This window comes from Typopeltis vanoorti, chromosome 1, assembly GCF_054136105.1.
Source record: "Typopeltis vanoorti isolate ZY-2024b chromosome 1, IOZ_Tvanoo_1.0, whole genome shotgun sequence".
Taxonomy (NCBI): domain Eukaryota; kingdom Metazoa; phylum Arthropoda; class Arachnida; order Uropygi; family Thelyphonidae; genus Typopeltis; species Typopeltis vanoorti.
In genome coordinates this window covers 32,964,997-32,991,583 of record NC_143549.1, presented here as the reverse complement: position 1 = coordinate 32,991,583, position 26,587 = coordinate 32,964,997, and the positions used below count along the sequence as shown (strand labels likewise).

The following is a 26,587-nucleotide window of genomic DNA, read 5'->3' as shown; positions in this document are numbered from 1 at the left end:
AGTTTTTAGTTTCTAATTTAATACATAACATTCATTTTGCATTACTCAAAAATAGATTGTTTAATAATGAAAAGAGTCATATGCAGCTCAGGAGCAGCAGGTGCTGACCTCAGGGGTAGATGATGATGGTGGTGGTTATAGTTGGTGGATTGAGTGGTGGAGATAGAGCTGTAGAGTAGGTGCCCTCCCTCGATAAGTCTTTGGGCTCCCTGGAGATGTCACATAATACTAATAATTTGCCTCTTTTCTTTTTTTTTTTTAATAAGCCTGTAACTTTTCCCCACTGCTGGAGTTAAGGCTTCTCCCAAGGTGACCCACTCCATCTTGGGAGAGTGTTTATTCACTCGTATGAATGAATGTATAAAGGTAGAAGACAATCACAAACACCCATTCCTAGGCAGGATTCGAACCCACAGCCTCTTGGCTGGAGAGTGAATATGCTAACAGCTAGGACAACCAGGCTGGCCCTTTATTTGCTACTTCATCCAAAATACACAACCACCATCTGAGATTTGGTTTGCACCAAAGTAGTAGAAGATAAAAATTCAACATAATTAAAGTAGAATCAGACCACTCAGAAATGCTCAGCTTATGTTGCAGCCTGAAACATACATATACTGTATATATATCAAACTCTGAATGAGCCAAATGCAAAAAAAAAAAAACTACCTGTTTAAATGGCAGTTAAGTCATTTATTTAAAAATTCTTCACTGTTTATAGTCCAATTAATTAGTGATCACCAATATGAATTCTGCAATTCTTACTCCACATTAGGTCTTCCTAGTTGGCATTATTTTTAGAAATGAGTGATGAAAATTTTAGAGAGAGAGAGATTTGAATGTTGCTCTTGGCATTTTTGGAGCATTTGAGGTCTGAACAGAAGGTAGCAGTAGCACATGTTCCAAAGGACTTAGTATTGAGTATAGGAATTATTGCTGATATTTCAGAATGACATTTGCCATGGAGATATTTATAAAGTACACATATCAAAGAAACCAACGAATTGTGCAAAAGTGGCAGGAGTGAGTTGGTAAGAGATGAGTATTAATCGATCTAATTGCCCTCTTTAGGAGTCCCACTCCAAACGTGAGAGCAGTATTCCATAGATGGGCAGATTTGTGATTTGTATAAGGTTAACAGCTGTTCAGAGGTGAAATAACATCTTGAGCAAAATAGAAAGCCTAGTTTTTTAGAAGATATGGATGCAATTGTGGTGTGTTTATGAAAGGAGAGGCTTGATGTCAGTGCAATTCTAAGAAGAGAAATCTAATCTTGACTGGAAATCTGAGTGTTGTCAAAAACAATACCGGGTAAAAATTATTCTTTTTTGTGAGAATTAAGACAAAACTGGGTTTTACTAGCATTGAAATTGACAAGGTTATCTGAATCCCATTGGAGGATGGCTTGTAGATCAGAATTGAGGGAAGTGGCAGTTGATGTTCTGTAGGTTGAGGTGAGTTGTGTGGAGGCCTGTCCTGTCAGGTGTCTTCTCCCTCCAGGAGATTGACTACCATGTGTCTCCGCCATGTCCTATTCTGCACCTCTCTGCTGCATTCCTCATATGAGAGATAGGTCCAGTCTTCTATATTTTTCATCCACTCGAGTCTTTGTCTTCCTCTCTTTCTCTCAACAGTTCCTTCGAGGGTGTGGAGTAAGGTTTATCAAATAAAAAAGGAGGAGTGCAATGTGCTGTCATCTGCAAAACTGTATATTGGGTTGGAGGTCAACTAAAGAAGGTCATTGATATAAAGAAAGAAGAGGGTTAGTGAGAGAACAGAATCTTGCGGAGCCCTTGCATTAGTTGAATGGTGAGAAGATAAACTATCCAACATCACACATAATGTGCCTTCAGACAGATTGCTGAAAATCCAACTGCAGACATCCTGAGACAGACCAAATGATGGGAGTTTGCTTAGTAAGCCTTCATGACAGACCCAGTCAAAAGCTCTGAAGATATCAAGTGCAACCACTTGAGATTCACCAAACTTCTCCATGGCATTTGCTCAGAGATGGATGAAATGTGTGTGTAGATCTCCAGTTGATTGGCAGCGACAGAATCAATACTGGTGGTCATTTATTAGCTGGGTGCCTTTTGAGGTAGTGTAGAAGTTGGGAATTTATAGTTCTCTCCATTACTTTAGATAGGACTGAGGTGAGTGAGATAAGGCAGTAGTTTGACAGCAGTGATTTGTTGTCCTTCTTGAGAATGGGTTGAATTGTCAAGTGGAGTAAGAGAATTTATACAGGCAACATAAGATAGCTGTCAGTTCTAGTGCACAAACCTTCAGGATAATTGGAGGAATGCAATCAGGGCCAGGAGAGTTGGACAATTTTTAGACAATATTCTTCTGATCTTTTTCTGGCAAAAGGGTATACTGGGGATCTGGAATGGTTGGGCAGCATTTACCACTGTCAGTTATGTGTACATGGGTAGCAAAGTTGATTGGCTTTTTTGGTGGGCGATGATGCAATAGAGCCATTTAGGTATTATAGGGGTGAGAATAGTGGTGGGTAAAAGTTATGGCCAATTTCTTTGACAACAGACCAAAAGGCTCAACTGTGGTTTGGACAGGCTGCAAGTTTTCTGCTTTTTTGCACTTTCAAACTCTGTTTTGAAAGCATTGATAGTTTTCTTGCAGCTATTTCAGGCTTGAGTAAAAGCACTAAAGAAGGATGGAGTTCTTGATGTAAGAACCAGAGCCAGTTGTGGTATGCTTGATTTTTTTTTTTTATTTGTACAGCCTTGGCACATCTTGGAGAACCAGGGTTTATTTAGAGGGATGGCAGTTCAGAGTAGTGTGGGGAATGTATGTTTCCATGCTGGTAAGGATTGCTTTGGTGATAAGTTTGATTCATAAGTTTAGGTTAGAAGGCCAATGCTAAGCTACCATCTTATGGTCTTCTTTCCAACTGGCTCTAGTTTCTTCTCTAGCATTCAGATATCTCCACCTTCAGATTTCAGTACCAATGCTGGTCTAAATATCGCAAGGCTCTGTACTTTTTATGACCCTTACTCCTATATATAAACAAGCTTCTCTCACTAACATCAAAAGCCTGTTGATGGCTTAGCTGAATGACGATGGTACACTCTACTTTTTTTCTTCACATTTGACAAACTTAGTAGTTGATAAATGATTTAAGCATCAAAGTCTTCTATAAATCAATATTTTAATCACTCATTTCCTTTACTATTCCAATGGGGTAAGGATATTCTGGCAAACTTAAATGCTATTGAAAATTACTGCAGTCTTATTTCTTGTAGGAAGGATCTTACTTCTTGTCTCTTCCAAAACTATTAACTTAATTAGAAACTACAAGTTATATAATTTTTCACAAATCTGAAAATTATCTATAGAAAATATCTTGTGACTATAGAAAAGGCAAAGGCACAAACATTACCACATTGAGAACTTCTTTAGTCTCCAAAAAAACTTAGTATTGTAGAAAGTATTGTACTATTCTAGAAAATACTTTTCGCCCATCTCACAGGACTCACTCCAATCACCTTCTTAAACACATTCCATTGCATTTTCTATAGTCACAAGATATTTACTATAGGTAATTTTGTGGGAATTGCAAACTGAACTAGCCATCATCACTCCTCTAAACATGCAAATAACACAAACCTAGTCAACATCCATATACAGTTCAACAATTCAGCTTCTTTTATTCTAGAGGCCATCCTTACTACTTTCACTAAGACTACAATCTTTAGATGTTCAAGAAACATATCTTTCCTCAACTTACATGACACTCTTGTATTAGAGTTTCTAATATTAAAAAAAATATAATATACAGTATTTTATATACATATATATATATATATATATATATATACATTTACAAATTTGGTGAAAATGGTTGAACAGTGCTTTCTATTTTTTATGATAATTCCATAAATGAGAGGCAGCTGAACTTATTGTACATTAGGACTGTGGGTGGGTAGAAAGTTAAAAAGAAATAAGAAGCTTCTCAACATTTAATTTGAAGATTCGAGATTGTACAATTCAGGAAATACACAACAGGACACTTCCAAATGACAGAGGCAGAAGAAATGAATGAATGAATGAATCTGAAAATGAAGAAGAAATTTATTCCCTGAATTTGAAGATGAACTGTAAGGAACAGCAGCACTGTGTTTTAACAAATTTCAAGAAAATCACACATATCAATGATGTCAAGACTGATGAACAGTGTCTAATAGAAATATTCCAAGAAAAGCAAGAAACAGAAAATGTAACTGTTGAAAAGTAAAGTAATGCCCTAAGTGGGGGGGGAAAAAAAAAAAAAAAAACTGATTTCTGGGATTTAGGAGGGGAGCATTATTTGTATTATTCATGTCAAGAAAGATTGCAGAGTGTTTGATTCTGAATATATAGAGATTTTAGTAATTAATATTTGCTTCAGAATCCAACATGATCTTCCATCACATGGGCTAGACTTGTAATTATTATTTAATGTAAATCACTTGCTTATAAATTAATATTCATGTAACTACCATTAAGTTCTATTAATATTTAATTAATTAATCAAGGATATATATTAATAGTGAAAAGACTGTATTAAAATATTAAGTTTATTTTATTTATTGTTATATTAATATTATAAGAATTTGTATTCAACATTTTAACTGGTTATTAATTGCAGTGTAAATATTCCTTATTTGTTCCTGTATGTAGAGGTATAACGTTATGCAATGCCTCAGTTTTATTATATTTTGTTTTGGTTGTCATGGAGACGTACGTAAGATAGCTAGCACGAGTTTAGAACAGAGCGTGGCAGATTGGTATTAAAAGACTGGAAATGATTTTAGTAGAAGTAGAGCAAAAGAACAATTTCGGTGGGAAGAAGGGATATATAAGCGAAGAACAGAGAAAACAATTCATTCGGATGATTGATTCGGGGAATCAGAGTGAGATAACAGCGAGTCGGCAAGTCACTCAAGTAGCTAATTAAAGTTTACTAGTCGAGGAGCGAATTAGCTAGTAAGTTGTAGAACAACTTACTAGCTAACTTAAAAGTTTAGTTGGCATTTAAATTCAGGACCGACTTTTCAGGGACACACGGAAACTTGAAGCTTAGTACGGAGTAACCAAGAGAATAAGTAAAGGCAGCAAGGTTGAATTTAAACGATAGCTGTGTTAAGAGATATAGTGCCTAAAAGATTAATTAAATGCCAAAAGTATAGGCAATTGTGCATAAAAACTTCAAGTTAAAGAATTACTACATGTTACCTTAGTTCAAGAGTTATTAGTAGAATACTAAATTGGTCAAGTGATGGCAAAGGTAGTACAAGCCTTGTAATCTGAGCAAGAAAATTTAACTATGTGAATTGCAACCATTAATTTATTCAGTTATTACTAAGAAGATTTGTTTTAATGAGTTGTTAATTGTTTTAAGTGTATACAGTTATAAGAAATGTTCGTATATAAGTAGATGAACAAGGAAGATTACTGGTAAGAATCATCCAACTATTGATATTCCTATGTGGAGATATGTGTGTGTTTCTTCCTAGAATATCCCTATATTAACAGTAACTACTGTGGAGATTAGCTGGAGTACGGATTTAAGAGTGTATACTTGTGAAGAAGTGTTACTGCCCTTTTATTGTATTTGGAACTTAAGTAACTATGAAATATTAATGTAATTGATCACTAAGGAACTTTATGACATTGAACTTTATTAAATAGTTAAATGAACTTTGTGAAGGCTGTATTTCGGGCAACAGATTAACCAGATTAACCATCGCCTGAGATAGTATGACTGTATTACCAGATGAGCTAAAATGTTTATAATACCTTATTCAGTGATTTAAACTAAAGTGTATAAATTGTAAGCCTAAATTAAATGTTTGTTTATTTGATCTAAAGTTGTATTTTGCCTGAATCTCTTTTACTGCACCGTTCATAAAATATTCGAACCAAAGTGGGAGAAATAAGTAAGTTAAATAAACTTGGCCTGTATACATAATAACAACATATAGAAAGAATTAGTTGAAAGTTGGTTTTTACTTCAAACATTGAACAAATTCAGATATAGAGTGGTGCAGTCAATAAATACAAATTTTCTCTATATTTGGATTAGAAATCAACTAGCAACCTATTATTTGTTTAAGAACATCGCAGTAACAAAATGACGGATCCAAGGTATAGGTTAAGATGAAATAGGATCCAACAAGAGTAGAGTCATCTTATCTACAAATATGACTGTTGCCAAAAGCAAGCACAGAAGAAAATTGTTGCTTTTTTCGCCCCATGAAATTAGACAGAATTCATAATTCGGATTTGAAGATGTTCATGTTCACAAAAATTTGCCAATTTTCACAGAGTAAAGTTTGTCAAAAGAGATGCAGACTACATCAATCAGAAAACTGTGCAGTCAACCGGAGTAGTTTTGTAGACACCATACTTAGCTATAAAGTTTGAGGATAAAGATTACCTACTATTTATCTTCATCACATATAACATGAGTCCAGACATACCATTAAGTAAGCTCCTAATGTTTGTCTTCTGCCTTCTACATCTAGGTTACCAGTTTTCTATCTGGATGCTTATATTATTTGGTGGATACATCTTCATCCTCAAACTCTGAAAGTAATTCTGACATTCCATTTCCTCATCTTGTAAAATGTATCAATGATCTTCTCTGTCCAAATATCCAAATCACAATTTTGCTGAACTACATAAATCACCAAACTGTCACGTATTATTAATTTCAACAACTCTGAATTCTGATCTCAACAACTGTTATGTACATATTACATATTATAAATTTTTACAAATTTATAATAATTTGTAAAAAAAAAAACTTTTTACAAATTATATTAATATACTTAAATGAAATAACTGTGTGTGTGTGTGTGTGTGTGTGTGTGTGTGTGTGTGTGTGTGTGTGTGTGTGTGTGTGTGTGTGTGTGTGTGTGTGTGTGTGTGTGTGTGTGTGTGTGTGCGCGCTTTTAAGAATTCAGGACTGACATGATATTTGGTGCCAAGACAGATATGAATAGTGTCTAATAGAAACCAAACTTGACTGAGCCGAAAAATGCATGATAAGAAAAAAACTTTGAATATATGAATGTAGAGATACAGTATATATTCAACAGCTTAAAAAAAAAAAGTGGAACATAGCAGAGAGATAAGCGTTGGAAGGCGTTGATTCGTAGTAGAGGTAAGGTGTAGAGACAGTTGAAGATGTCCTCCCGCGATGAGTCTTCGGACTCCTTGGAGGTATCAGGAATAATAATAATAAGAATAATAATAATAATAACGGATTGAATAGACTGGAATTTGAAAATTAAGAATTTAAAAAATTCGGATATTAAAAGTTAAAAGAATAAAAAGAAACAAAGCATATAACATATATAAATGGCTATAAATATATAATCATCATCATCATCATCATCAAATTCCTGCCATGTACCCTCAAGGGGTGTACAGGATATGACAGTACTACATGAAAAAATTACATCATTACTAACTTCCTATCTACAATTTTCCTCCAAATCAGTCTGTTACTTGTCAAGACTCCAACATTATCAGATCTTATATTTCTATCGTCTAAGGCACTTTGTACCGTATCAATCCACCTCTAGCTTGGTCTTCCTCTGGGTCGTTTTCCTGCCAACCTGGCAGAGAACACTTGTTTTGCTAATCTTTCCTCTCCCATTCTATTTAAGTGACCATACCACCTGAGATTAGCTCTGCTAACGCATTCCTGGATGTTGGCAATGTCAAGTTCTTTCCTAATATCCTCATTTTTAATATGATATTGCCATTAATGCCATCTGTTCACGCCTCTAATCTTTCTCAGGACTCTCATATCTGCGGTCTCTAGTCTTTCGTCAAGTGTTTTACTACTGACCCAGGTCTCAGATCTATAAGTTAAAACTGGTTTGAACACTGTCTTGTATACATCTAATTTAGTGTTCCGACTAATTTCTTTCTTATTCCATATGAATTTATTCAACTGACTTCCCACCATACCAGCTTTGCTGATTCTGTTGTCTATTTCTATATTTAATTTACCATCTTCAGTAAAAATTGTGCCTAAGTAGCTAAAATGTTTTACTTGTTCCACAGGTTCTCCATTCACAACACAGTTGACATTTTCAATGATTCTGCCTATTTTCATTGTCTTTGTCTTTTTATTGCTGACCTTCATACCATATCTATTACAACAGCTATTCAATTTAGTCAGAGAATCTTGCAGACTTGTAGCAGATTTATTTAGAAGTATAACATCATCCGCATAAAGCAAAGAGCTGACATTAACATCTCCAATTTTGATATTAAGTTTCATACCACATTCCTTCATAATGTGATCCATATAGATAATGAATAACAGAGGGGATAATGTACATCCTTGTCTCACACCAGATTTAACATTAAACCATCTCCCTGTACTTCCTTCAATTCTAACTGCTGACTTACAATTCAAATAAAGACTAAGTATTGCTTGATATAATGCCCCATTGACACCATATAACTGCAGCGTATTGAATAGCTTCTCTCTTGGCACCTTGTCATATGCCTTTTCCAAATCGACAAAACTTAAATACAGATCTTTGTTATATTCCCATGATTTCTCGACTATTTGTCGTAAAGTGAAGATCTGATCCTGACAGCCTCTATTTGGCCTGAATCCAGCTTGTTCTTCACCAAGCTTTTCTTCCACAATTCTTCTCAACCGTTTCTCAAGTATACTTGCATAGATCTTGCCAGGAACACTCAGTAGGGAAATACCTCTGTAATTCTCACATTCAGTTTTATTTCCCTTTTTATATATGGGTACTATGAGAGCTCTACTCCAATCATCGGGTATTCGTCCCTCTGTCCAGGCTTTCTGAACTATGAAGTGCAGCCACTGTAAGACTCTTATACCACCATACTTCAGCATTTCTGGTCGAATATCATCTACTCCTGCTGCCTTTCCACATTTCAAGCCTTTGATGGCTTTTTCTACTTCAAGTATGGATATGTAATCCTAACTGCATGCCTGGTCAGTGTTTCTTATCACTGTGCTGTCATCACTGCTTGTTTTATTTAGCAGTTTTTCAAAGTAATTACTCCATACTTCAAGGATATCTTTCTCTCCTGTTTTCATGTCACCTTTATCATCTCTAATTCCTTTTACAGCACTCTTTCCTCCATTCCTAAGCTTCTTCAACAGCCTCCAGAATATTTTGCCACCTTTTTGATATTTATTTTATATATTCTTGCCAAAGTCCTCCCATGACTTTTGTTTAGCTAGTTTTACACACTGTTTATCTTTCTTACTGTTTAGCTTTCTGACATTTGTTTAGCTTTTTTCTTACACTGTTTAGCTTTCTTACATTTGTCTCTGTATTCTGTAAGAGTAAAAGCTGACTTATTTGCCAGGAACTTTTGATATGCTTTCTTCTTTTCCTTCACTGTCTGTTTAGCTTCCTGTGTCCACCAGGGAGTTCTGATTTTTTTATCATTGCACACAACCTCACCACATGCCTCTCTGGCAGAATCAATCAATGTTTTCTTCAGAGTTTGCCACTGAATCTCCAAGGTTTGATTCCTGTTCTCAAACTCTTTCATTTTCTTTTCAATAATCTTTCTGTATTTTAGTCTACAGTTCACATCTGAGAGCTGCTCAACTTTTATTCGCTTTAAAACTTTCTTACATGTTATTCTTTTCAATATGAAAATCAATTTTATCCTGCTCAAGACTAAATAGTGATCACTTCCAATTTCAAATCCTCTGTACACTCTGGTGTCCAGCACCAGGGAGAAAACATCACTATCAACAATAACATAGTCAATGAGACTTTTCTTATTCCTAGCCTCTTCTCTCCATGTGAATTTGTGCACATTTTTATGTTGGAACATGGTGTTAGTAATAACCAGTCCATGTCCTGAGCAGAAATCCAACAGATATTTGCCATTATTATTAGCTTTGCTCTTTTCTCCAAATTTTTCCAAAATATTTTTGTATGTCTCACAATCACTTCCTACTCTGCTATTTAGATCCCCAACAAGGACCAACTTTTCCTTTTTCATTGTGTCAGTTGCTTTTTCTAAAGCCTCAAAAAATTCCTCCACTTCTACCTTAGTAGAACCTTCTGTGGGACCATAGGCACAAATAAGTCTCATTGTCCAGTTCCCCATTCTCATATTTGCCCACATTACTCTACTTGAGAATGACTGCCATTCAAGAAGATTAGCCTCATATTTTGTGTTGAATACTATGGCTACTACTTCTTTTCCTTGATTGTCATTGCCTGAATATAACATTTTGTATTTATTGCTCAGAAAGATCTCACCAGTTTTTGTCTTTTTTGTTTCAGTCACCCCTATTATGTCGATCTGGTACTTATCTAATTCCTCAGCTAGCTCCATTTCTTTGCCATTCAGGCTTCTTACGTTGATAGTTCCGATCTTTAACTCTGGTGATGTTGAGTTGGGGTTTGTTTTCAGATTTGTTCCAGTAGGTGACTTTTCGCTGTTCGCCCTGGTTCCCTGGCGAAAACAACGGGGGCCTTGTTTAACCTGGCGACGCCCCAGCCGGCATGAAATTTTGTCATGTTGTACCATCATTTTTTATTTTGGTTTAACCAATAAGAATACAATTTGGTCGGGTAAATCCCAAATTGCCAGCCCATCCTCGTTCGTTCAGTATCAAAGTAGATACCCAACAGGGTGCACCACGAGAAGGTGAGGATTGGACATTAGGTCAGAAGCCCTGGTCGGTTCTCCGCATTCCTTTAAAGGCTATGTGGAGGTCTCCTCTCAGCTATACAGCTTTGACCCTTAAGCACCCCATAAATATATAAATGTATTTTATATATATTTTACATGTTTCATTCTTTTAACTTTTTTTTGGCTCTACCTGATAGCACTGTTTTTGGCCGAGTGGTTAGTATATCTGCTCTCCAACCAACATGCTGTGGATTTAAATCCTGCTATGGGCATGGATGTTTGTAATTGTCTTTAGGTGAGAAATGAATTTCAATACCTAGTGAGAGACGACTGCTGGTTCACTGGAGGCTTGAAGTGGATTGAAAAAGTTTCATGTTTGTCTCTAGAGTATGCTTCTGGCTATGTAAAAATTTATATTAAATTAATTAAATATTTATATTTATTTATTTATATATATATTAATAAATATGGAAAAAATCCTCAGCCCAACTAATGTACTATAAATTTTCAAAAACCTTTTATTTTTCTTCAACTTTTTCTTAACCTAATTTTTTAGCTCAATCAAGTTTGGCACCACACATCATATGATCCCTGCCTTCATAAAAGTACATACTCAGATATGTCATTTAAATACTTTTAATACAATTTGTAAAAAAAGTTCATTTTATTATGACATGAATTTAGCCTTAGGTTTGAATATAGGGGGAGCTCCATTACTAAATATGATTTTCTTTTATACTCAAATCATTACTTTACCTCTGAACAGTTATTATAATAATATATAAATCAAAAATTCACATAACCTACATAAGCAAGTCAACATCCATATGCAATTCAACTACCAATTTATCAAATTAACCTGTCTCACCAGTGTTAATATGGTAAATACTTCTCAACAGTTTAGTCTCTCTTTCATATCATCCTTTCACCCTCTTTTCCACTATACTTTGCAGATTACCCTCAGAACCAATGTAAACAAATAAATTATACAGCACATATAAATAATTAAACAACACATTTAATCATTCCCATATTTCATCACAGTCCATCATTAGAAATAATATTAATACCTGTGTGTGCATTTTTGAAAATTATGGAGACAACTACCGTGTTCGAATAAAAACTTTAGTTTAATATAACTAAAATCTACATTCGACGTTTCGACCTTTATGTCAAGGTCATCTTCTGGAACATACAACTATACACAGAAAACAAGCTACACTACAATCAACCTGGTTTGTTAAAGATACTGATGAATGTAGATTTTAGTTATATTAAACTAAAGTTTTTATTCAAACACGGTAGTTGTCTCCATAATTTTCAAAAATGCATTTGGATCACCGTGTAAGTGTAAAAGAAAGAATACCTGTGTGTGTGTTTTGCAATTTTAATATTGTTTCCCTGATGTGTCTCAGTGACTGAGATAAAATACAGAAATGATTAAATGTGTTGTTTAATTTATATATCCTGTATTTATTCTATTAAACCCCATAACAAGTTTTATTATCTACCTCTACATCACTCTCTTAAAATCCTGGTAAGCAGAGTTGAGAAAAATAATTCAGTGGTTTTTTCCCCAAGGCTTTGTTAGGATTACCAGCCTCTTATCTCTGCTGATCAACATTCCCCTCAGTACATTCAACAATCTTCTGGATTATCTTCACAATATGTTTCTGAACTTCAAATTTCTATGTACTACGCCATCAATCCAAGATACCTTGCTTCCTTCCTATCTATCTTCCAGTGTCCAATTCTGTGTACAACCACTCCATTTTTTTTTTATACTTCCATTCTGCCACCCACCCTTACGTAATGGAACTATCTCATCTTCCTTCCATACCTTAGGAACTCATTCTGTTGTGCAGAGTTAATATACAGCATTAAGAACAAGTATTCTTTACTTAAAAAGGAAGGAATATCATAAATATATTAGAATTTTTTTTAGTAAATTAGAATTAGTAAAACTAAAAACTAAGAATATTAATCTACCCATGATAACAGAAAATAATACAAAAAAGAAATTAAAGGGAACAAAAGATATAGATAATTTTACTATGCTATACAGTAGAGTGGACCAACATAGCATATCAGAGCTTCTAGTCGTACCATTTTAATAGATAAAATGTAATAAATGTAATGATTTAATAAATAAATGTAAAAATAGAATACTACAATTTTGTAAAATGATCAGATTATAACAGTTAAATTAAAAACAAATAGAAGCTACTTAAATACCATAGCAGTATATGTCCCTGAAGAAGGCAGGAAAGAGAATTCTAGTTTTATGAAGAATTACAAAATATTAATAGCAGGATGTTGAACATTTTTCCACTTGGTTATACTATAAATTAAAGATGCCAAGAAATTATATTCTTGGTTTAATCCTGTTATGTTGTACCATCATTTTATTTGTGGTGGTACAACATGACAGGATTAAACCAATTAGTAATGATGCAAGTTCTTCATGTAGTACTATCATAATACACCAGCAAAGGTTGGTCGAGCTTCTGCTACCAATGGCTCATGCAAAAAGTTAAGCAAGTTCGAGCATGATTAGTAGTTGGAAAGGGTTCAATCATTCGATGCTGTTGGCACATTCTCCCTTGATGAGTCTTTGGACTCCCTGGAGGTGTCACATAATAATAACATCCTGTACACCCCTTGTACATGTCAGGAATTTGATAATGATGGTTTAATCCTTTATCCAAGCATATGCAAACAAAGTTTGAGCCTGAAGTAACTACAGGACTGGGTAACTCATATATAGAGGCTAATGACTTCACATCCCTTGCCTTGGTATCCCATAATGCAAAGCACATATCATTACGGATATGTATAATGCTGTGCATTATGGGAAGAGTCACTACCCAGACCGGTTTTGACCTTTATTGAGGTTTCGTCAGTGGGAGCCAGACCCAGAAGTGATATGAAGGTCAAAGTAATGCAGAAGACATATTTCCATGTATAAGTACTTGTATATGGAAATATGACTCTGCCAAGCTAATGATAATGGTAAATATTTACTGGGCTTCTGCTCAGGACATGGACTAGTCATTACTAACACCAAGATGGGCACAAGTACACATGGAGAGAAGAAACAAAAGTCTCATTGACTACGTCATTGTTGATAGTGATATCTTCATGCTCGTTCAGGATACAGAGGATTTGAAATTGGAAGTGACCATTATTTAGTACTAAGCAGTATAGAAATGGATACATTGAAAAAAACAGAATACAAGAAAGTTTTAGAATTAAAGTTGTGCAGCTTTTACCAGTTACTTATAGAAATGATTATACAAACATTATTGAATATAAAATGAAACAAACAGAAAATAAGAAATAAACCTTGGAGTCTCAGTGACAAACTCGGAAGAAGACACTGACTGATCATCTAATGATGTATGTGGTGAAGTTGCCAAAAGAGGACTGAAAAATAAGAACACCATGGTGAACACAAGAAATTGAAGAAGCAGTCCTGGAAAAGAGGAAAGCATACCAAAAAATTCCTAGCTAATACACTGGCAGATGCCTGAAAAAAAATACAGAGAAAAATGTCAGAGAGCTAATCTGTGTGTAAAATTAGCTATATAAAAGCCATGAGAAGACTTTACTAAGAATCTAGACCAGGGCTCTTCTAAGTCTTAATTCCAATAAGACTTAGAAGAGCCACAACTTTTGACCGATGCGATGGCACGAGAGTAAGTGAGTGCATGCATGGCAAGGTTATAACGAGCTTATAAGAACTGCTTTGACTAATTACATACCTAATTTTAAGGAGCTTACTAAAAAAATGGATGCAAAGAAGGCCACTACTAGTAAATACTACTACCTACTACTACTGTGTTCATTAAGCATCTACAGATGCCGTATGGTCACTCTGATGCTTGGTGATGTGCTACAGCAGGCCTTGCCATGTAGTTCTGTTGTTTGCTTTTCTGGCAGCCTCAACTCTCTGAAGATCAGTCACTCCACACATGCCATCCATCCATCTCATTGATGGTCTATCCCTGCCTCTTTCTCCAGTAACTTTACCTTCACTTTTGTTTCAGTCACCCCTATTATGTCAATCTGGCACGTATCCAATTCTTCTTTGTCATACAGGCTTCTTATGTTGATAGTACTGATCTTGAACTCTGGTGATGTTGAGTTGGGAGTGTGTATTAGGATTTGTTGCATAGCTGACTTTTCACTGTTCATCTTGGTTCCCTGGCGGAACAATTGGGGGGGGGGGGGGGGAATGCTGCACCACAAGAAGGTGAGGATTGGACATTAGGTCAGAAGCCTTGTCAGTTCTCCACATTCCTTTAAAGGCTACGTGGAGGTCTCCTCTCAGTTAAAGCTTTGCCCCTTAAACACCTCTAGGTGTGTTCAATTGATAAGAATTATTTGTTAACTGCAACATTCCTTTTCTTATAATTTATACATACCTGATAAGATATTTTTTATTATTTTTCCACCATTATTTTTAAATTAACTTATTTTTTTTTAAATATTCAACTGCAAGATTATGTTTTTAAATTGTTAATATATACCTGACAATATATTTTTATTTTTGGAAAGGTGAACCACTTACAGGAGATATGTGAGAACGAAGTTCCCGCAAATCAATATGCCGAAAAAATTCTAATCCAGAGATCTGCAAAGATTTAGAAATCAGATATTTATTATATAAACAGATCAACCTACAGTTTTCTGATTATACACATGTGGCTCTATAAATAAAAATGCTTAACAAATAATGAAAGAGAGCTTATTGTTTCAGATAGGCAATGAATCTTGTTAAAAGAAGAATAATTCAATTTGTTTTTACTTATCAAGTAGGCTAACAACATTTGCACTCAGCAAACATTAATTAAATATGCAACATTCAAAATCAGATGTAAATTTTAATCAATTCATCTGCTACCTAATTATCCTTCCTATTGATAATAAAATATGCAAATTCTAACTTGTCAAAAGAAAAATGAGTTTCAAAAATTATATGTATATATTTTTTTAATGCTAACTATTAGTCACCAGGTACCTCATTGATATGACAGCTGTTAGTACCTATCAACAAAACATGTTATGTCAGTGCATGCTGCATAATGCTATTAATGCTATAGTTTATTCTAATCAATCTCAAGCCAGAGATACTTGATAAGCAAATGATGTTAGCTTACCCTATTATTTTCCAGACCACCATCACTATATTCTTCTTTTCTCCACATTTTTACAAAACATTTCTGTATGCCTGATATTCATTTTCTACTCTGCTGTTTAAATTTCCAAATTTAAACAACAGAGTATTTCCAAGGACCAACTTTTCTTTATATCAGCTGTCTCTTCTCTAATGACTCAAAAAATTCCTCCATTTCTTCCTCAGAAATGGAATTTTTTGAAACCTGTTTACATCATTACTTGATCACTATTGCAAGCATATAAGACCTCATTATTATTTAGAAGAATCTCACACTTTTAGTCTTTAGCTCAGTAACACTAATTATGTTGAAATGGCTCTTCTCTAATCCTTCTGCCAGTTCTACATATTACCATTATTGCAACTTATATTAATGGTGTATATCTTTAACACCGCTGATGTTAAGGCCAGAGAGTACATATTTGTCAGTTAAGCTCCAAATGTTAGTCTGTCCTTGTTCATTCGGTAACAGTCAATACCAGCTAATGGAAAGCGCTTCAACAAGGTGAGACTGGACATAAGGTCAGAATCCTCAATCAGAATTGTCATCATTCCTTAAAGATTATGTAGGTCTCATCTGAGTTATCTAGCTTTCACTCTTAAGCAACTCTACATCTACCCAAGGTTTCTGAATTAACCTTCAGAAGTATAAAATTTTTATACATCCATATTTGATGTTCTTTTTCAGCCTCTTCCATTTCCCCTCCCCCATAGCTAACCTCAGATAATGTCAAACCTTTATAGATCATCATCCCTCCAAGTTGTTCTCTGATGACTGTTCCTTCTCTTACTATCTAACTCACTGTTTAATTTTGTCCATCTCCATTCACATGCTTTACAATATCCTCTGCTTTAGTTATCTCTCTAATTCTATTATTTACATCCCTTTGCTTTGCATGGCATTCTTCTCTCCAAAATTCTCTGGGCAACACACAACAAGTGTTTGCATTTTTTTCAGTCATTGCCGATGTCTTACTTCCTATGGAAACAAGACAGCATTTCTGGTCAAATATCATCTACTTCAGTTGCATTTTACTATTTCCACTTCAAATACAGACATGTACTCATAACTATACATTGTTTGAACATTTTTTACTACTCATCAGTTACACAATCTGTTTAATTATTTTTTAAATAATCACTACAGACATTTGTAGTCTTCTTATTACAAATATCTAAAGTGATTATTGCAATATTCTTATTTTCAATTTTTATGTCAAATAAATCATCTCTGGTTCCTTTTGTGATTCTCTTCTCTCTTTCTAAGCTTTTTTTTTTTTAACAGTCTCTAAAACATATTGCCATTTCATGATATTTATTTTCTGTATTTTCCCTAAAGTTGCCCATGATTGTTATTTGGTTACTTACATAAACATATTTTCTGACATTTTTCTCAATAATTTATAAGATGTACCTGTCAGGAAATTATGATATGATTTTTCTTTAACTTCTTGGATCTATCATGAAGTTCTAAATTGTTTATTATTACAAGACAACTTAGCTCTTCTGGATTAGTCAATTAATCAGTTCATGTTTTCTTCAGATTTTGTCAATGGCTTTCTAAGGTATTAAATAGAACTCTTATGGCTCTTCTTTTCAGTTTTCATTTTTTTTCTTCAATAACTTATGTATACTTGTGTACAATAGCTCGCAACTCTAAGTTGCTCAATTTCAATTTATTTAAAACCTTTCATAGATGGTTTTTCTTTTAAAAGTGACAATGACATAATCAACTTGAAAATAAAAATATGAGTAAGTCATGGAGGTAATTCAACTATTCTAAACAGAACTTATGTCTCCTCATGGAAAAACCAGCAAGAAGGAGGAGGAAAATATAGAACTTGAAGCCAGAGGTGTCTTAATTGTATTAAGACACCTCTGGCTAAATTATCTTAATACAATTAAAGATGAGTCACGACAGATCATCAGACAGATATGTCTGTGCAGTTAGCCTAGTGGCTTTGCACTTCGCAACCATATGCCTGGGGAAGGAGCGTCCTGAATTCGATTCCCATCACCGATGTGAGGAGCATAAGGATCTTCCTCAGCCATAGCCAAGTTAGCCAGTCTTGGGCGTGGACAGCAGAGTTTTTTTTCCCACAGTTTATCTGGGGTTTTTCATCCTGCAAGCAGGCAAACCGGCCACATGAACACACGAATTTACAGCCATAAATACTTACTTCCCTCCCATGAGGGAGCTCAACTCACCCCCAATAGGGACAGGGGAGGAAACTCCATATGAATAAATAAAATTCTCACTATATAATTTAAGGAAATTACAACGTATAGGATATACATTAAAATAAATTTTAATATATTTCAATATTTCAGCAACGTCACGTTGCCATTTTCAAGAACTTAAGTACAAGACACGTGCACGCAGGCACAACAAAACAGTAAGTGAGGAAGAAGTAGGAAGCTATTATTTCTCCTAAAGTCCTGATTGAGCCCTCTAGCGGGCAATGTTGGTATTCTTGGGCGATTGGGCTGAAGGTCTTCTGATGTAAGTTTCCCAAATTTGAGGAAGTCTCATGTAGCCAAATTTGTTGAGGTTCGGATCGTTTCTTAGGGCTGAAACTGATTCCATGAAAAGTCTTTCATATCTGTATTTGCTACGGTGTATTATCCTGGCTTTCTTCCACCGTATTCTATGGTAGGTATCCAGCGCATGGTCAGCAAGACCATAGTGGCTGTATTGGTGAAAACGGATGTAGTCCTTGTGTTCCGAAATTCTGATATTTGCTGTCCTGCCTGTTTGGCAAAAGTAGGACAGCTTACAGCTGCAAGGGACCTGGTATACACCAGGTAGGTCTGGGGGGGGGGGGGAGGTTGGTCTTTAGTAGAGCGGATAAGGGATGCCAATTTTTTATATGGTCTGTAACAAGAAGTTAAGTTATGTTTTTTTAAGATTTTTGTGATTTTTTCTGAGGTGCCTCGGTTGTAGGGTATGGTGATGGATTTACAGTAATCCTTGTTGTGGAGGGGGGGGAGGTTGTGGTTTATTGATTTCAATATTTCAGGATTTTGGGGGGGGGGGTAGCCATTAACTGAGAAAGTGTTGAGAATGTGGTTTAGTTCTGTGGTTAGGGCATTGTCATTCGAGCAGATAAGTTTAGCCCTGTTGTGTAGTGTCTTAATGACTCCATATTGTTGTGAGGGGGGGGGGGGTTGTTGGTGAATGTATCTGCCTGTATGGGTGGGTTTTCTATATACTGAGAAAACCAAGGTTCCACCAGGCTGGCGAGTGACAGTGTGTCTAAGAAAGGAATGCAGTTGTTTTTTTTCCTCTTCCAAGGTGAATTTGATTCTGGGGGTGTTGGTTGTTTAAGTGTGTTAAGAAGGGGAGGAGTGCATCAGAGCCATGTGGCCAAATAACGAATACATCATCTACATAGCGAAGCCAAAGAGTTGGTTTTTGTGGGGCAGAGTTTAAGGCTTTCTCTTCAAAAGTCTCCATATAAAAGTTGGCCAAGGGTGAGGAGAGTGGAGAACCCACGGCCGTCCCCTCTATTTGTTTGTAGAATTTTCCTTGCCAAACAAAATAGCCTGAGTTCATTGTGAACAGAAATAGGGCTGTGATATCGGGAGGAAATTTAGCTTGGATTAGCTCTAAGGATTCTTTGAGTGGGACATTTGTAAATAAGGAGGAGACATCAAAACTGACCATTATGTCAGTGTGTTTGAGTGTAAGGTTTTCTATGCTGGCTTTGAAGTGGGCTGAGTTTTTTATGTATGAAGGGGTGTTGCCAGTATAGTGTGAGAGAGCTTTGGCCAAATGTTTAGCTAGTTTGTATGTGGGGAAATCAATGCCATCCACTATTCGTATCATGATATCCTCAGCAGGTATTCTTCTGGGCGCAATGGCGAAGTTGTGGCCACGTGCGAGGGCATCGAGTGCTTCAGGTTTCAGGATATCATGATATGAATTGAACGCGGGATTCGACACCTTCCAAGCCACGTCGCCAACGATATCAGACGGGATGTAGCTTGTGTTCTGACCAAAGCTAAATCACCTAAAACCAACATGCCCAGTAAAGAAATTAAATCGCTATTAGAATTAAAGAAAAACAAGAAAATAATAATCACCAAAGCTGACAAAGGGAATGCCACAGTATTACTTAACCAAAAAGATTACACAGGTAAGCTCAAATCTCTATTGTTAGATCGGGCTACTTACCTCCCTGTTGAGTATAATCCCACCAACTCACAAATTAGAAAACTCCACAGGCTCCTTAAGAAGGTCACTTCTTGGCCTGTGGAAATCACTAACAAATTAAAACCATATAACTCCATACTCACCCCCACATATTTATGGACTCCCAAAAATTCACAAGGAAAATGTGCCATTACGTCCCATAGTGGACAGCATTGATTCCCCCACATACAAACTAGCTAAACATTTGGCCAAAGCTCTCTCACACTATACTGGCAACACACTTTCATACATAAAAAACTCAGCCCACTTCAAAGCCAGCATAGAAAAACCTTACACTCAAACACACTGACATAATGGTCAGTTTTGATGTCTCCTCCTTATTTACAAATGTCCCACTCAAAGAGTCCTTAGAGCTAATCCAAGCTAAATTTCCTACCGATATCACAGCCCTATTTCAGTTCACAACGAACTCAGGCTATTTTGTTTGGCAAGGAAAATTCTACAAATAAATAGAGGGGACAACCATGGGTTCTCCACTCTCCCCACCCTTGGCCAACATTTATATGGAGACTTTTGAAGAGAAGGCCTTAAACTCTGCCCCACAAAAACCAACCATTTGGCTTTGCTATGTAGATGATGTATTCGCTATTTGGCTACATGGCTCTGATGCACTCCTCCCCTTCTTAACACACTTAAACAAAAACACCCCAGAATCAAATTCACTCTGGAAGAGGAAAAAAAATGACTGCATTCCTTTCTTAGACACACTAGTCATCCGCCAGCCTGGTGGAAGCTTGGTTTTCTCAGTATATAGAAATCCTACCCATACAGGCAGATACATTCACCAACAATTCCCCCCCCCTCATCATTAAGACACTACACAACAGGGCTAAACTTATCTGCTCGAATGACAATGCCCTAACCATAGAACTAAGCCACATTCTCAACACTTTCTCGGCCAATGGCTACCCCCCCAAAAAATATTGAAACCAATAAACCACAACCCCCCCCCCCCCTTCACAACAAGGATTACTCTAAATCCATCACCATACCCTACATTCGAGGCACCTCAGAAAAAAATGACAAAAATCTTAAAAAAACATAACTTAACTTCTTGTTACAGACCACATAAAAAATTGGCATCCCTTATCCGCTCTACTAAAGACCAACCTCCCCCCCCCCAGACCTACCTGGTGTATGCCAGGTAGGTCTAGGGGGGGGGGGTCCCTTGCAGCTGTCCCTTGTACCAGGTCCCTTGCAGCTGTAAGCTGTCCTACTTTGGCCAAACAGGCAGGACAGCAAATATCAGAATTTCGGAACACAAGGACTACATCCGTTTTCACCAATACAGCCACTCTGGTCTTGCTGACCATGCGCTGGATACCTGCCATAGAATATGGTGGAAGAAAGCCAGGATAATACACCGTAGCAAATACAGATATGAAAGGGATTTCATGGAATCGGTTTCAGCCCTAAGAAACGATCCAAACCTCAACAAATTTGGCTGCATGAGACTTCCTCAAATTTGGGAAACTTACATCAGAAGACCTTCAGCCCAATCGCCCAAGAATACCAACATTGCCTGCTAGAGGGCTCAATCAGGACTTTAGGAGAAATAATAGCTTCCTCACTTACCATTTTGTTGTGATTGCGTGCACGTGTCTTGTACTTAAGTTCTTGAAAATGGCAACGTGACGTTGCCGAAATACTGAAATATATTAAAATTTATGTTAATGTATATCCTAGTACGTTGTAATTTCCTTAAATTATATAGTGAAAGTGCATAACCAATGTCTAAGCCTTTCCACGAGAATAACGAATAAATAAAAATCAGACAGATATGAGAAGAATTCCAGAATTAGCAGCTGACATAGATGCTTCTCATATCTTTCTAAATAATAACCAAAAATAGGTAAAAGATATGTCTAAAATGGTAAAAAGAGGAGACGATAATCAAAGTTAATTAATGCAGGAACTAAGATGTTGGTAGATCAGTTTTATCTTAAGGTAATGTAAAATCAAAGTTATATGAATGAGGTGAAGTTGAAACTTGATTATTAATATAGCTCTAGATATACGTGAACACCATGGAAATATATTTAATGAACTGTAATTAATTATACAAATATTTTGATTTAAGTTTGTTAAACCATGTAACAAAATAAAATTGGGAAATTCAAACAATAACAAAGTAGGTGCATGGAGAATTTTTTTTTTTTTTTCCCACGTGTATTCACGAGAGTCAGGTTTACTAACAAAAAATAACTAACACGGTTTTATAGGTCGTAATAGATATTTAATTAAACTTACTAGTTTTGCCACATATGCTAGTGACTACTTCTAAATTAGGAAGAACAAACAAATATACAATAAGTGATAAATATGAACCATTATATAACTAAAAGTCAAATATGTAGGTACCATTACACAAAAATGAAAAAAGAAACATGTGAACCACAGAGGCTGGCATGGGTCAGTCATTGTTCAGCAGGCGTGCATGATAGTTTGAAGAAAAGTTAAAGTCTCGTGTGTTGATAGATATAGTAAGTGACTTTCAAATGTCACTAAAATGATTCTTTGATTTCAGTTGAGAGCGCCTTGTGAGTGGATTACCATCGTAGCTTCTTTGATGTTGTGGGCACTGAAGTCATAAAACCAAAGAAACGTTTTATGTGACATTCATGTAAAATAGTAACGATGAATTTTCTGCTCCAGCCATGTCTTTGTAAAGTTCAGAAAACAGTCTTGATTTTAAGGATCTGATTTTTATATAATTCACCACAGTTATAACTGTTGTTAACACAATGTTTAGACCAGGACTCGTTTCCTTTGCAGCAAGAACTTCTCTATGAATCATGCAATGTGTCCAAACACATTGTGGGGATTTTTCCTTACAAGGACTTGTAAAGTTTTAAACCTTCCAGACATAACTCGAGCACCATCAATGCAAATTCCAACACAATTTTTCCACTGTATGTTTGCCTTGCATATAAAATCGTCCAATATTTTAAACAATTCAGGTGCTGTGGCTCTTCTTTCTATTGGTTTACAAAACAATAACTCTTCAACTGCTGATAATCCATCACAAAATCAAACATAAGCAATTAAATGACAATCCTTGTTGCTATCTGTTGCCTCGTCAAGCTGAATTGAGAATAATTGGACACAAAGCTTCGACAAAAGTTGTTGCTGCATATCTTCAATATATCACCAATTGGCCGAGCAATAGTATTATTTGATAAAGGTATGGACTGTAGCTGTTCAGTAAAACTTTCTCTAAGCACAGTTTCCACAATATCAATCACAGCTGGCAGAATTAGGTTTTCTCCGATAGCAAGGGGCTTTTTTGCACACCTAGCTATTTTATATGCAACTTTGTAAGCAGATAGTAAAGCTTTTTCATTTATAGACAAAGCTTTTTTAATGCTAGATTTTTGCTTTTCAAAACATTACAGTTTGGCAGCAAAGACCTCTGAAGTTTGTTAACATACTCCTTATGAAGTGTTTTCAAATGTCTTTTAAGTTATCCGGTTTCATGCTATCAGCCGCCAAAATTTTTGAACAAATAACACACAGTGGTCTTTCTTCATGATTACTTCAGTCTTTGTAAAACCAGAATGTAAATATTCTGCTCCATACTTTTCTGATTTAACTTTCGGAGTGATATCCTGTGAACCAGAATTTGTTGAAGTCGATGCTCTACAGTCATCAGATGCCTGCTTAAGTCCAATTAAAAATGTATCCATTTTTCTATGCTAGAAAATATTGTTTTCATACCACAACTTCTGAACATAGGCAAACATATCGAAAATCTTGAACAGCACATCAATGCTTTAAATGAAACTTTTACTGACAATGCAGTCAAAGCTAAGCTAGATCAAATCGAAAACCAGCGCAACGCAAGCTCCGCTCCGCCAGTGAAAGAACTTCGCGATCTAATCACATCAACGATAAACGACTTGATCGAGGCTGAACACAAAAAACTCAGTGTCATCATTCTGAACTTTCTGACGGAAAATGGAAAATCACTACAAGAGGACATCAAGAAACTAGCCGAAAAATGCAACATCGATCCCGAGAATATCATCAGGTGTCATCGTTTCGGGCCTATAAATAAAAGGAAGGACGGTACAAACTTTCCGCGCTTAGTAAAAGTGACTTGCGACACGCCAACAAGCACATCAAAAATAATAACAGGGATCAACAACAAGTTCCAAGACTCCTGCCCCAATCACATGTACGTGCACAACCAGACTTATCATTTGCACAAAGAGAACGAAGATGCCAGCTTCAAAGACAACTCGAAGAAAAACATCAAAATGGTGACAACAGTTGGACCATCAACTACAGACAAGATAAACTGGTGAAAAAACCAAGTAATGCCACTAGCAGCCACCGCATAGGAAATGTGCAAGACATGCGGTCCAACAAACATCCCACAAAACCCTACACATCCACTTCACCAACATCTGTGGCCTAAACTCCAACCTGAATAGTGTCAGTCTACCAAACCCCACCTACTCTTCCTGGCAGAAACCCAAATCTCACCTCCCCCCCCCCCTAGGAGATTTTAACACCTAGAAACAAACAGAACAAATTTCTTTTCCTCTTCCTTCATCCCTGCAACTGCTGCACTATGTGGAACAGGCTCCCACCTGCTGTGTTTCCCAATGAATACAATTTAAAGTCATTCAAATCCAATGTAAACAAATTCCTCCCTTCCCAACCCACCACCCATACACAGTACTAATGCACTGTAGGTTGACCAATCGACCTCCTGTATGTGTGTGTGTGTGTATATATATATATATATATATATATATATGTGTGTGTGTGTGTGTGTGTGTGTGTGTGTAATCATAGACTTCTACTCGGATGTTGTGATACATTTTTAAAAAATAGATTTAATGACTATAAACCGAGATAACTTATTAAGTTTTAATGAGAATAATACAACTAGTTTCGGCTTATAACAGCCTTCATCAGGTATTCATTAAAAGAAAAGAATAGACTTCCCTAATAAACATTGAAGTATCTAAAAAACTGGGAATTACAGGTAAAAATTGCAGCACTTAATTGAAAGAAAACCTACTTATACCAATAGATATCTACATAGTCATTCTCATCATTTCCCACCACAGAAACATGGAACTATATCTACCTTAGAACACAGAGCACGCTCTCTTTTGAATGAACCAGATGAACTCCAGAAAGAAAGAAATCACCTCTGTTTTATCTTTAAACAAAATGGATACTCCAAAAAAAAAAACGATTAAGAAATTTCTTCTGGATCCTCCTAGCCAGTGCGCCACAGAAACTATTAATTTTAAAGGTAGCATCTCCATCCCATACTTTAGCACAGTTTCTAACAAATTGGCTAAGGTCCTTAAAAAATACATCAGGACGTTCTTCACCACACTTCCAAAAATCCGTTCTCTTATCAGCCTGAATCTCCAAATGATGATCTCCAAAGTCACTCCATTTGCTGGGATAAATCAGAAAATATTTTTGGCTGTGGTGATGAGTTTGAAAGAAAAATTGTAGAATCCAGGGAAATCGTCCTGAATCCTGAACACTTAAACAGCAATTTAAGTTATAACATCCCAGATAGTCATACTGCAGTTGTTCAATATTGGCGTTCACGTGTGCATGCAGGCTCTCGTGAACGCCAATATTGTTCAATATTGGCGTTCACGAGAGCCTGCATGCACACGCGCAATAAACAATGACAATGCCAGTTAGAACAACTTGAAAAAATACAACGTTTTTGTTTCAATTATGTGCTGCAATTTTTACCTGTAATTCCCAGTTTTTTAGATACTTCAATGTTTATTACTATTCTCTTCCTTTAATGAATACCTGATGAAGGCTGTTATAAGCCGAAACTAGTTGTATTATTCTCATTAAAACTTAATAAGTTATCTCAGTTTATAGTCATTAAATCTATTTAAAAAAAAAAATATATATATATATCACAGTTGTTGCAAACAGGAGTAAAATAACGCCAACCACCGACTTCTCACTCTTGGTCACTGTTGTAGTGTTACTATCGTCTTATCATTTCAAACCTTATTTATACTCACCAGAAACTTTTCCAGAACATTTGAGATTTCCCGTGATGAAATCGCAAATGTTCCTGAAAGGCCAATACAATTCAATGGTCTGTGCAGTGATAATAAATCTATACAATTTTTGAAAGATGTGATGACATATTTAAATTTGTATGAATATCTAAAAATTTTAATGAATTTCTAGTTTTTTTTTTGTTTTGCTAACTTTTATGGGTTTTGTCAGTGTCTCAACAAGAATTGCAAGGGCTACAAAAACTAATATTAAAAAATGGGGCAGACATGAAAGAAGGATGAGAAACACTGCTTTAGTCCATGCAAGTTTAGCATAGTGTGAGTTGAACATGCCTGTTTTTTAATGTTTTGCATTGTACATTGTACTTACCTCCTGAATGCGAGGATATGATGGCCGTTCAAATATGAACTTTAATACCTGGAGAGAGAAATATTATTTTAATTTTTGTGCTTTCTAATACTGCTTATCTACACTTATTTAAACTAATACATTTTAAAAAT

General features: G+C 35.8%; 1 protein-coding gene across 3 annotated transcripts in view; it reads right to left on the bottom strand.

Annotated features, from left to right (window-relative positions):
• The window catches only part of Slob (Slowpoke binding protein), a 352,791-nt gene that overhangs the window by 144,912 nt on the left and 181,292 nt on the right, over positions 1 to 26,587 (bottom strand). For all 3 annotated transcript variants that reach the window (XM_090415589.1, XM_090415597.1, XM_090415606.1), the window contains exons 9-10: positions 26,457 to 26,504; positions 15,242 to 15,304 (exon numbers count right to left, since the gene is read on the bottom strand). In XM_090415589.1, the coding sequence (XP_090271715.1) occupies positions 15,242 to 15,304; positions 26,457 to 26,504 (111 nt within the window). The remainder of the gene's footprint in view (positions 1 to 15,241; positions 15,305 to 26,456; positions 26,505 to 26,587) is intronic.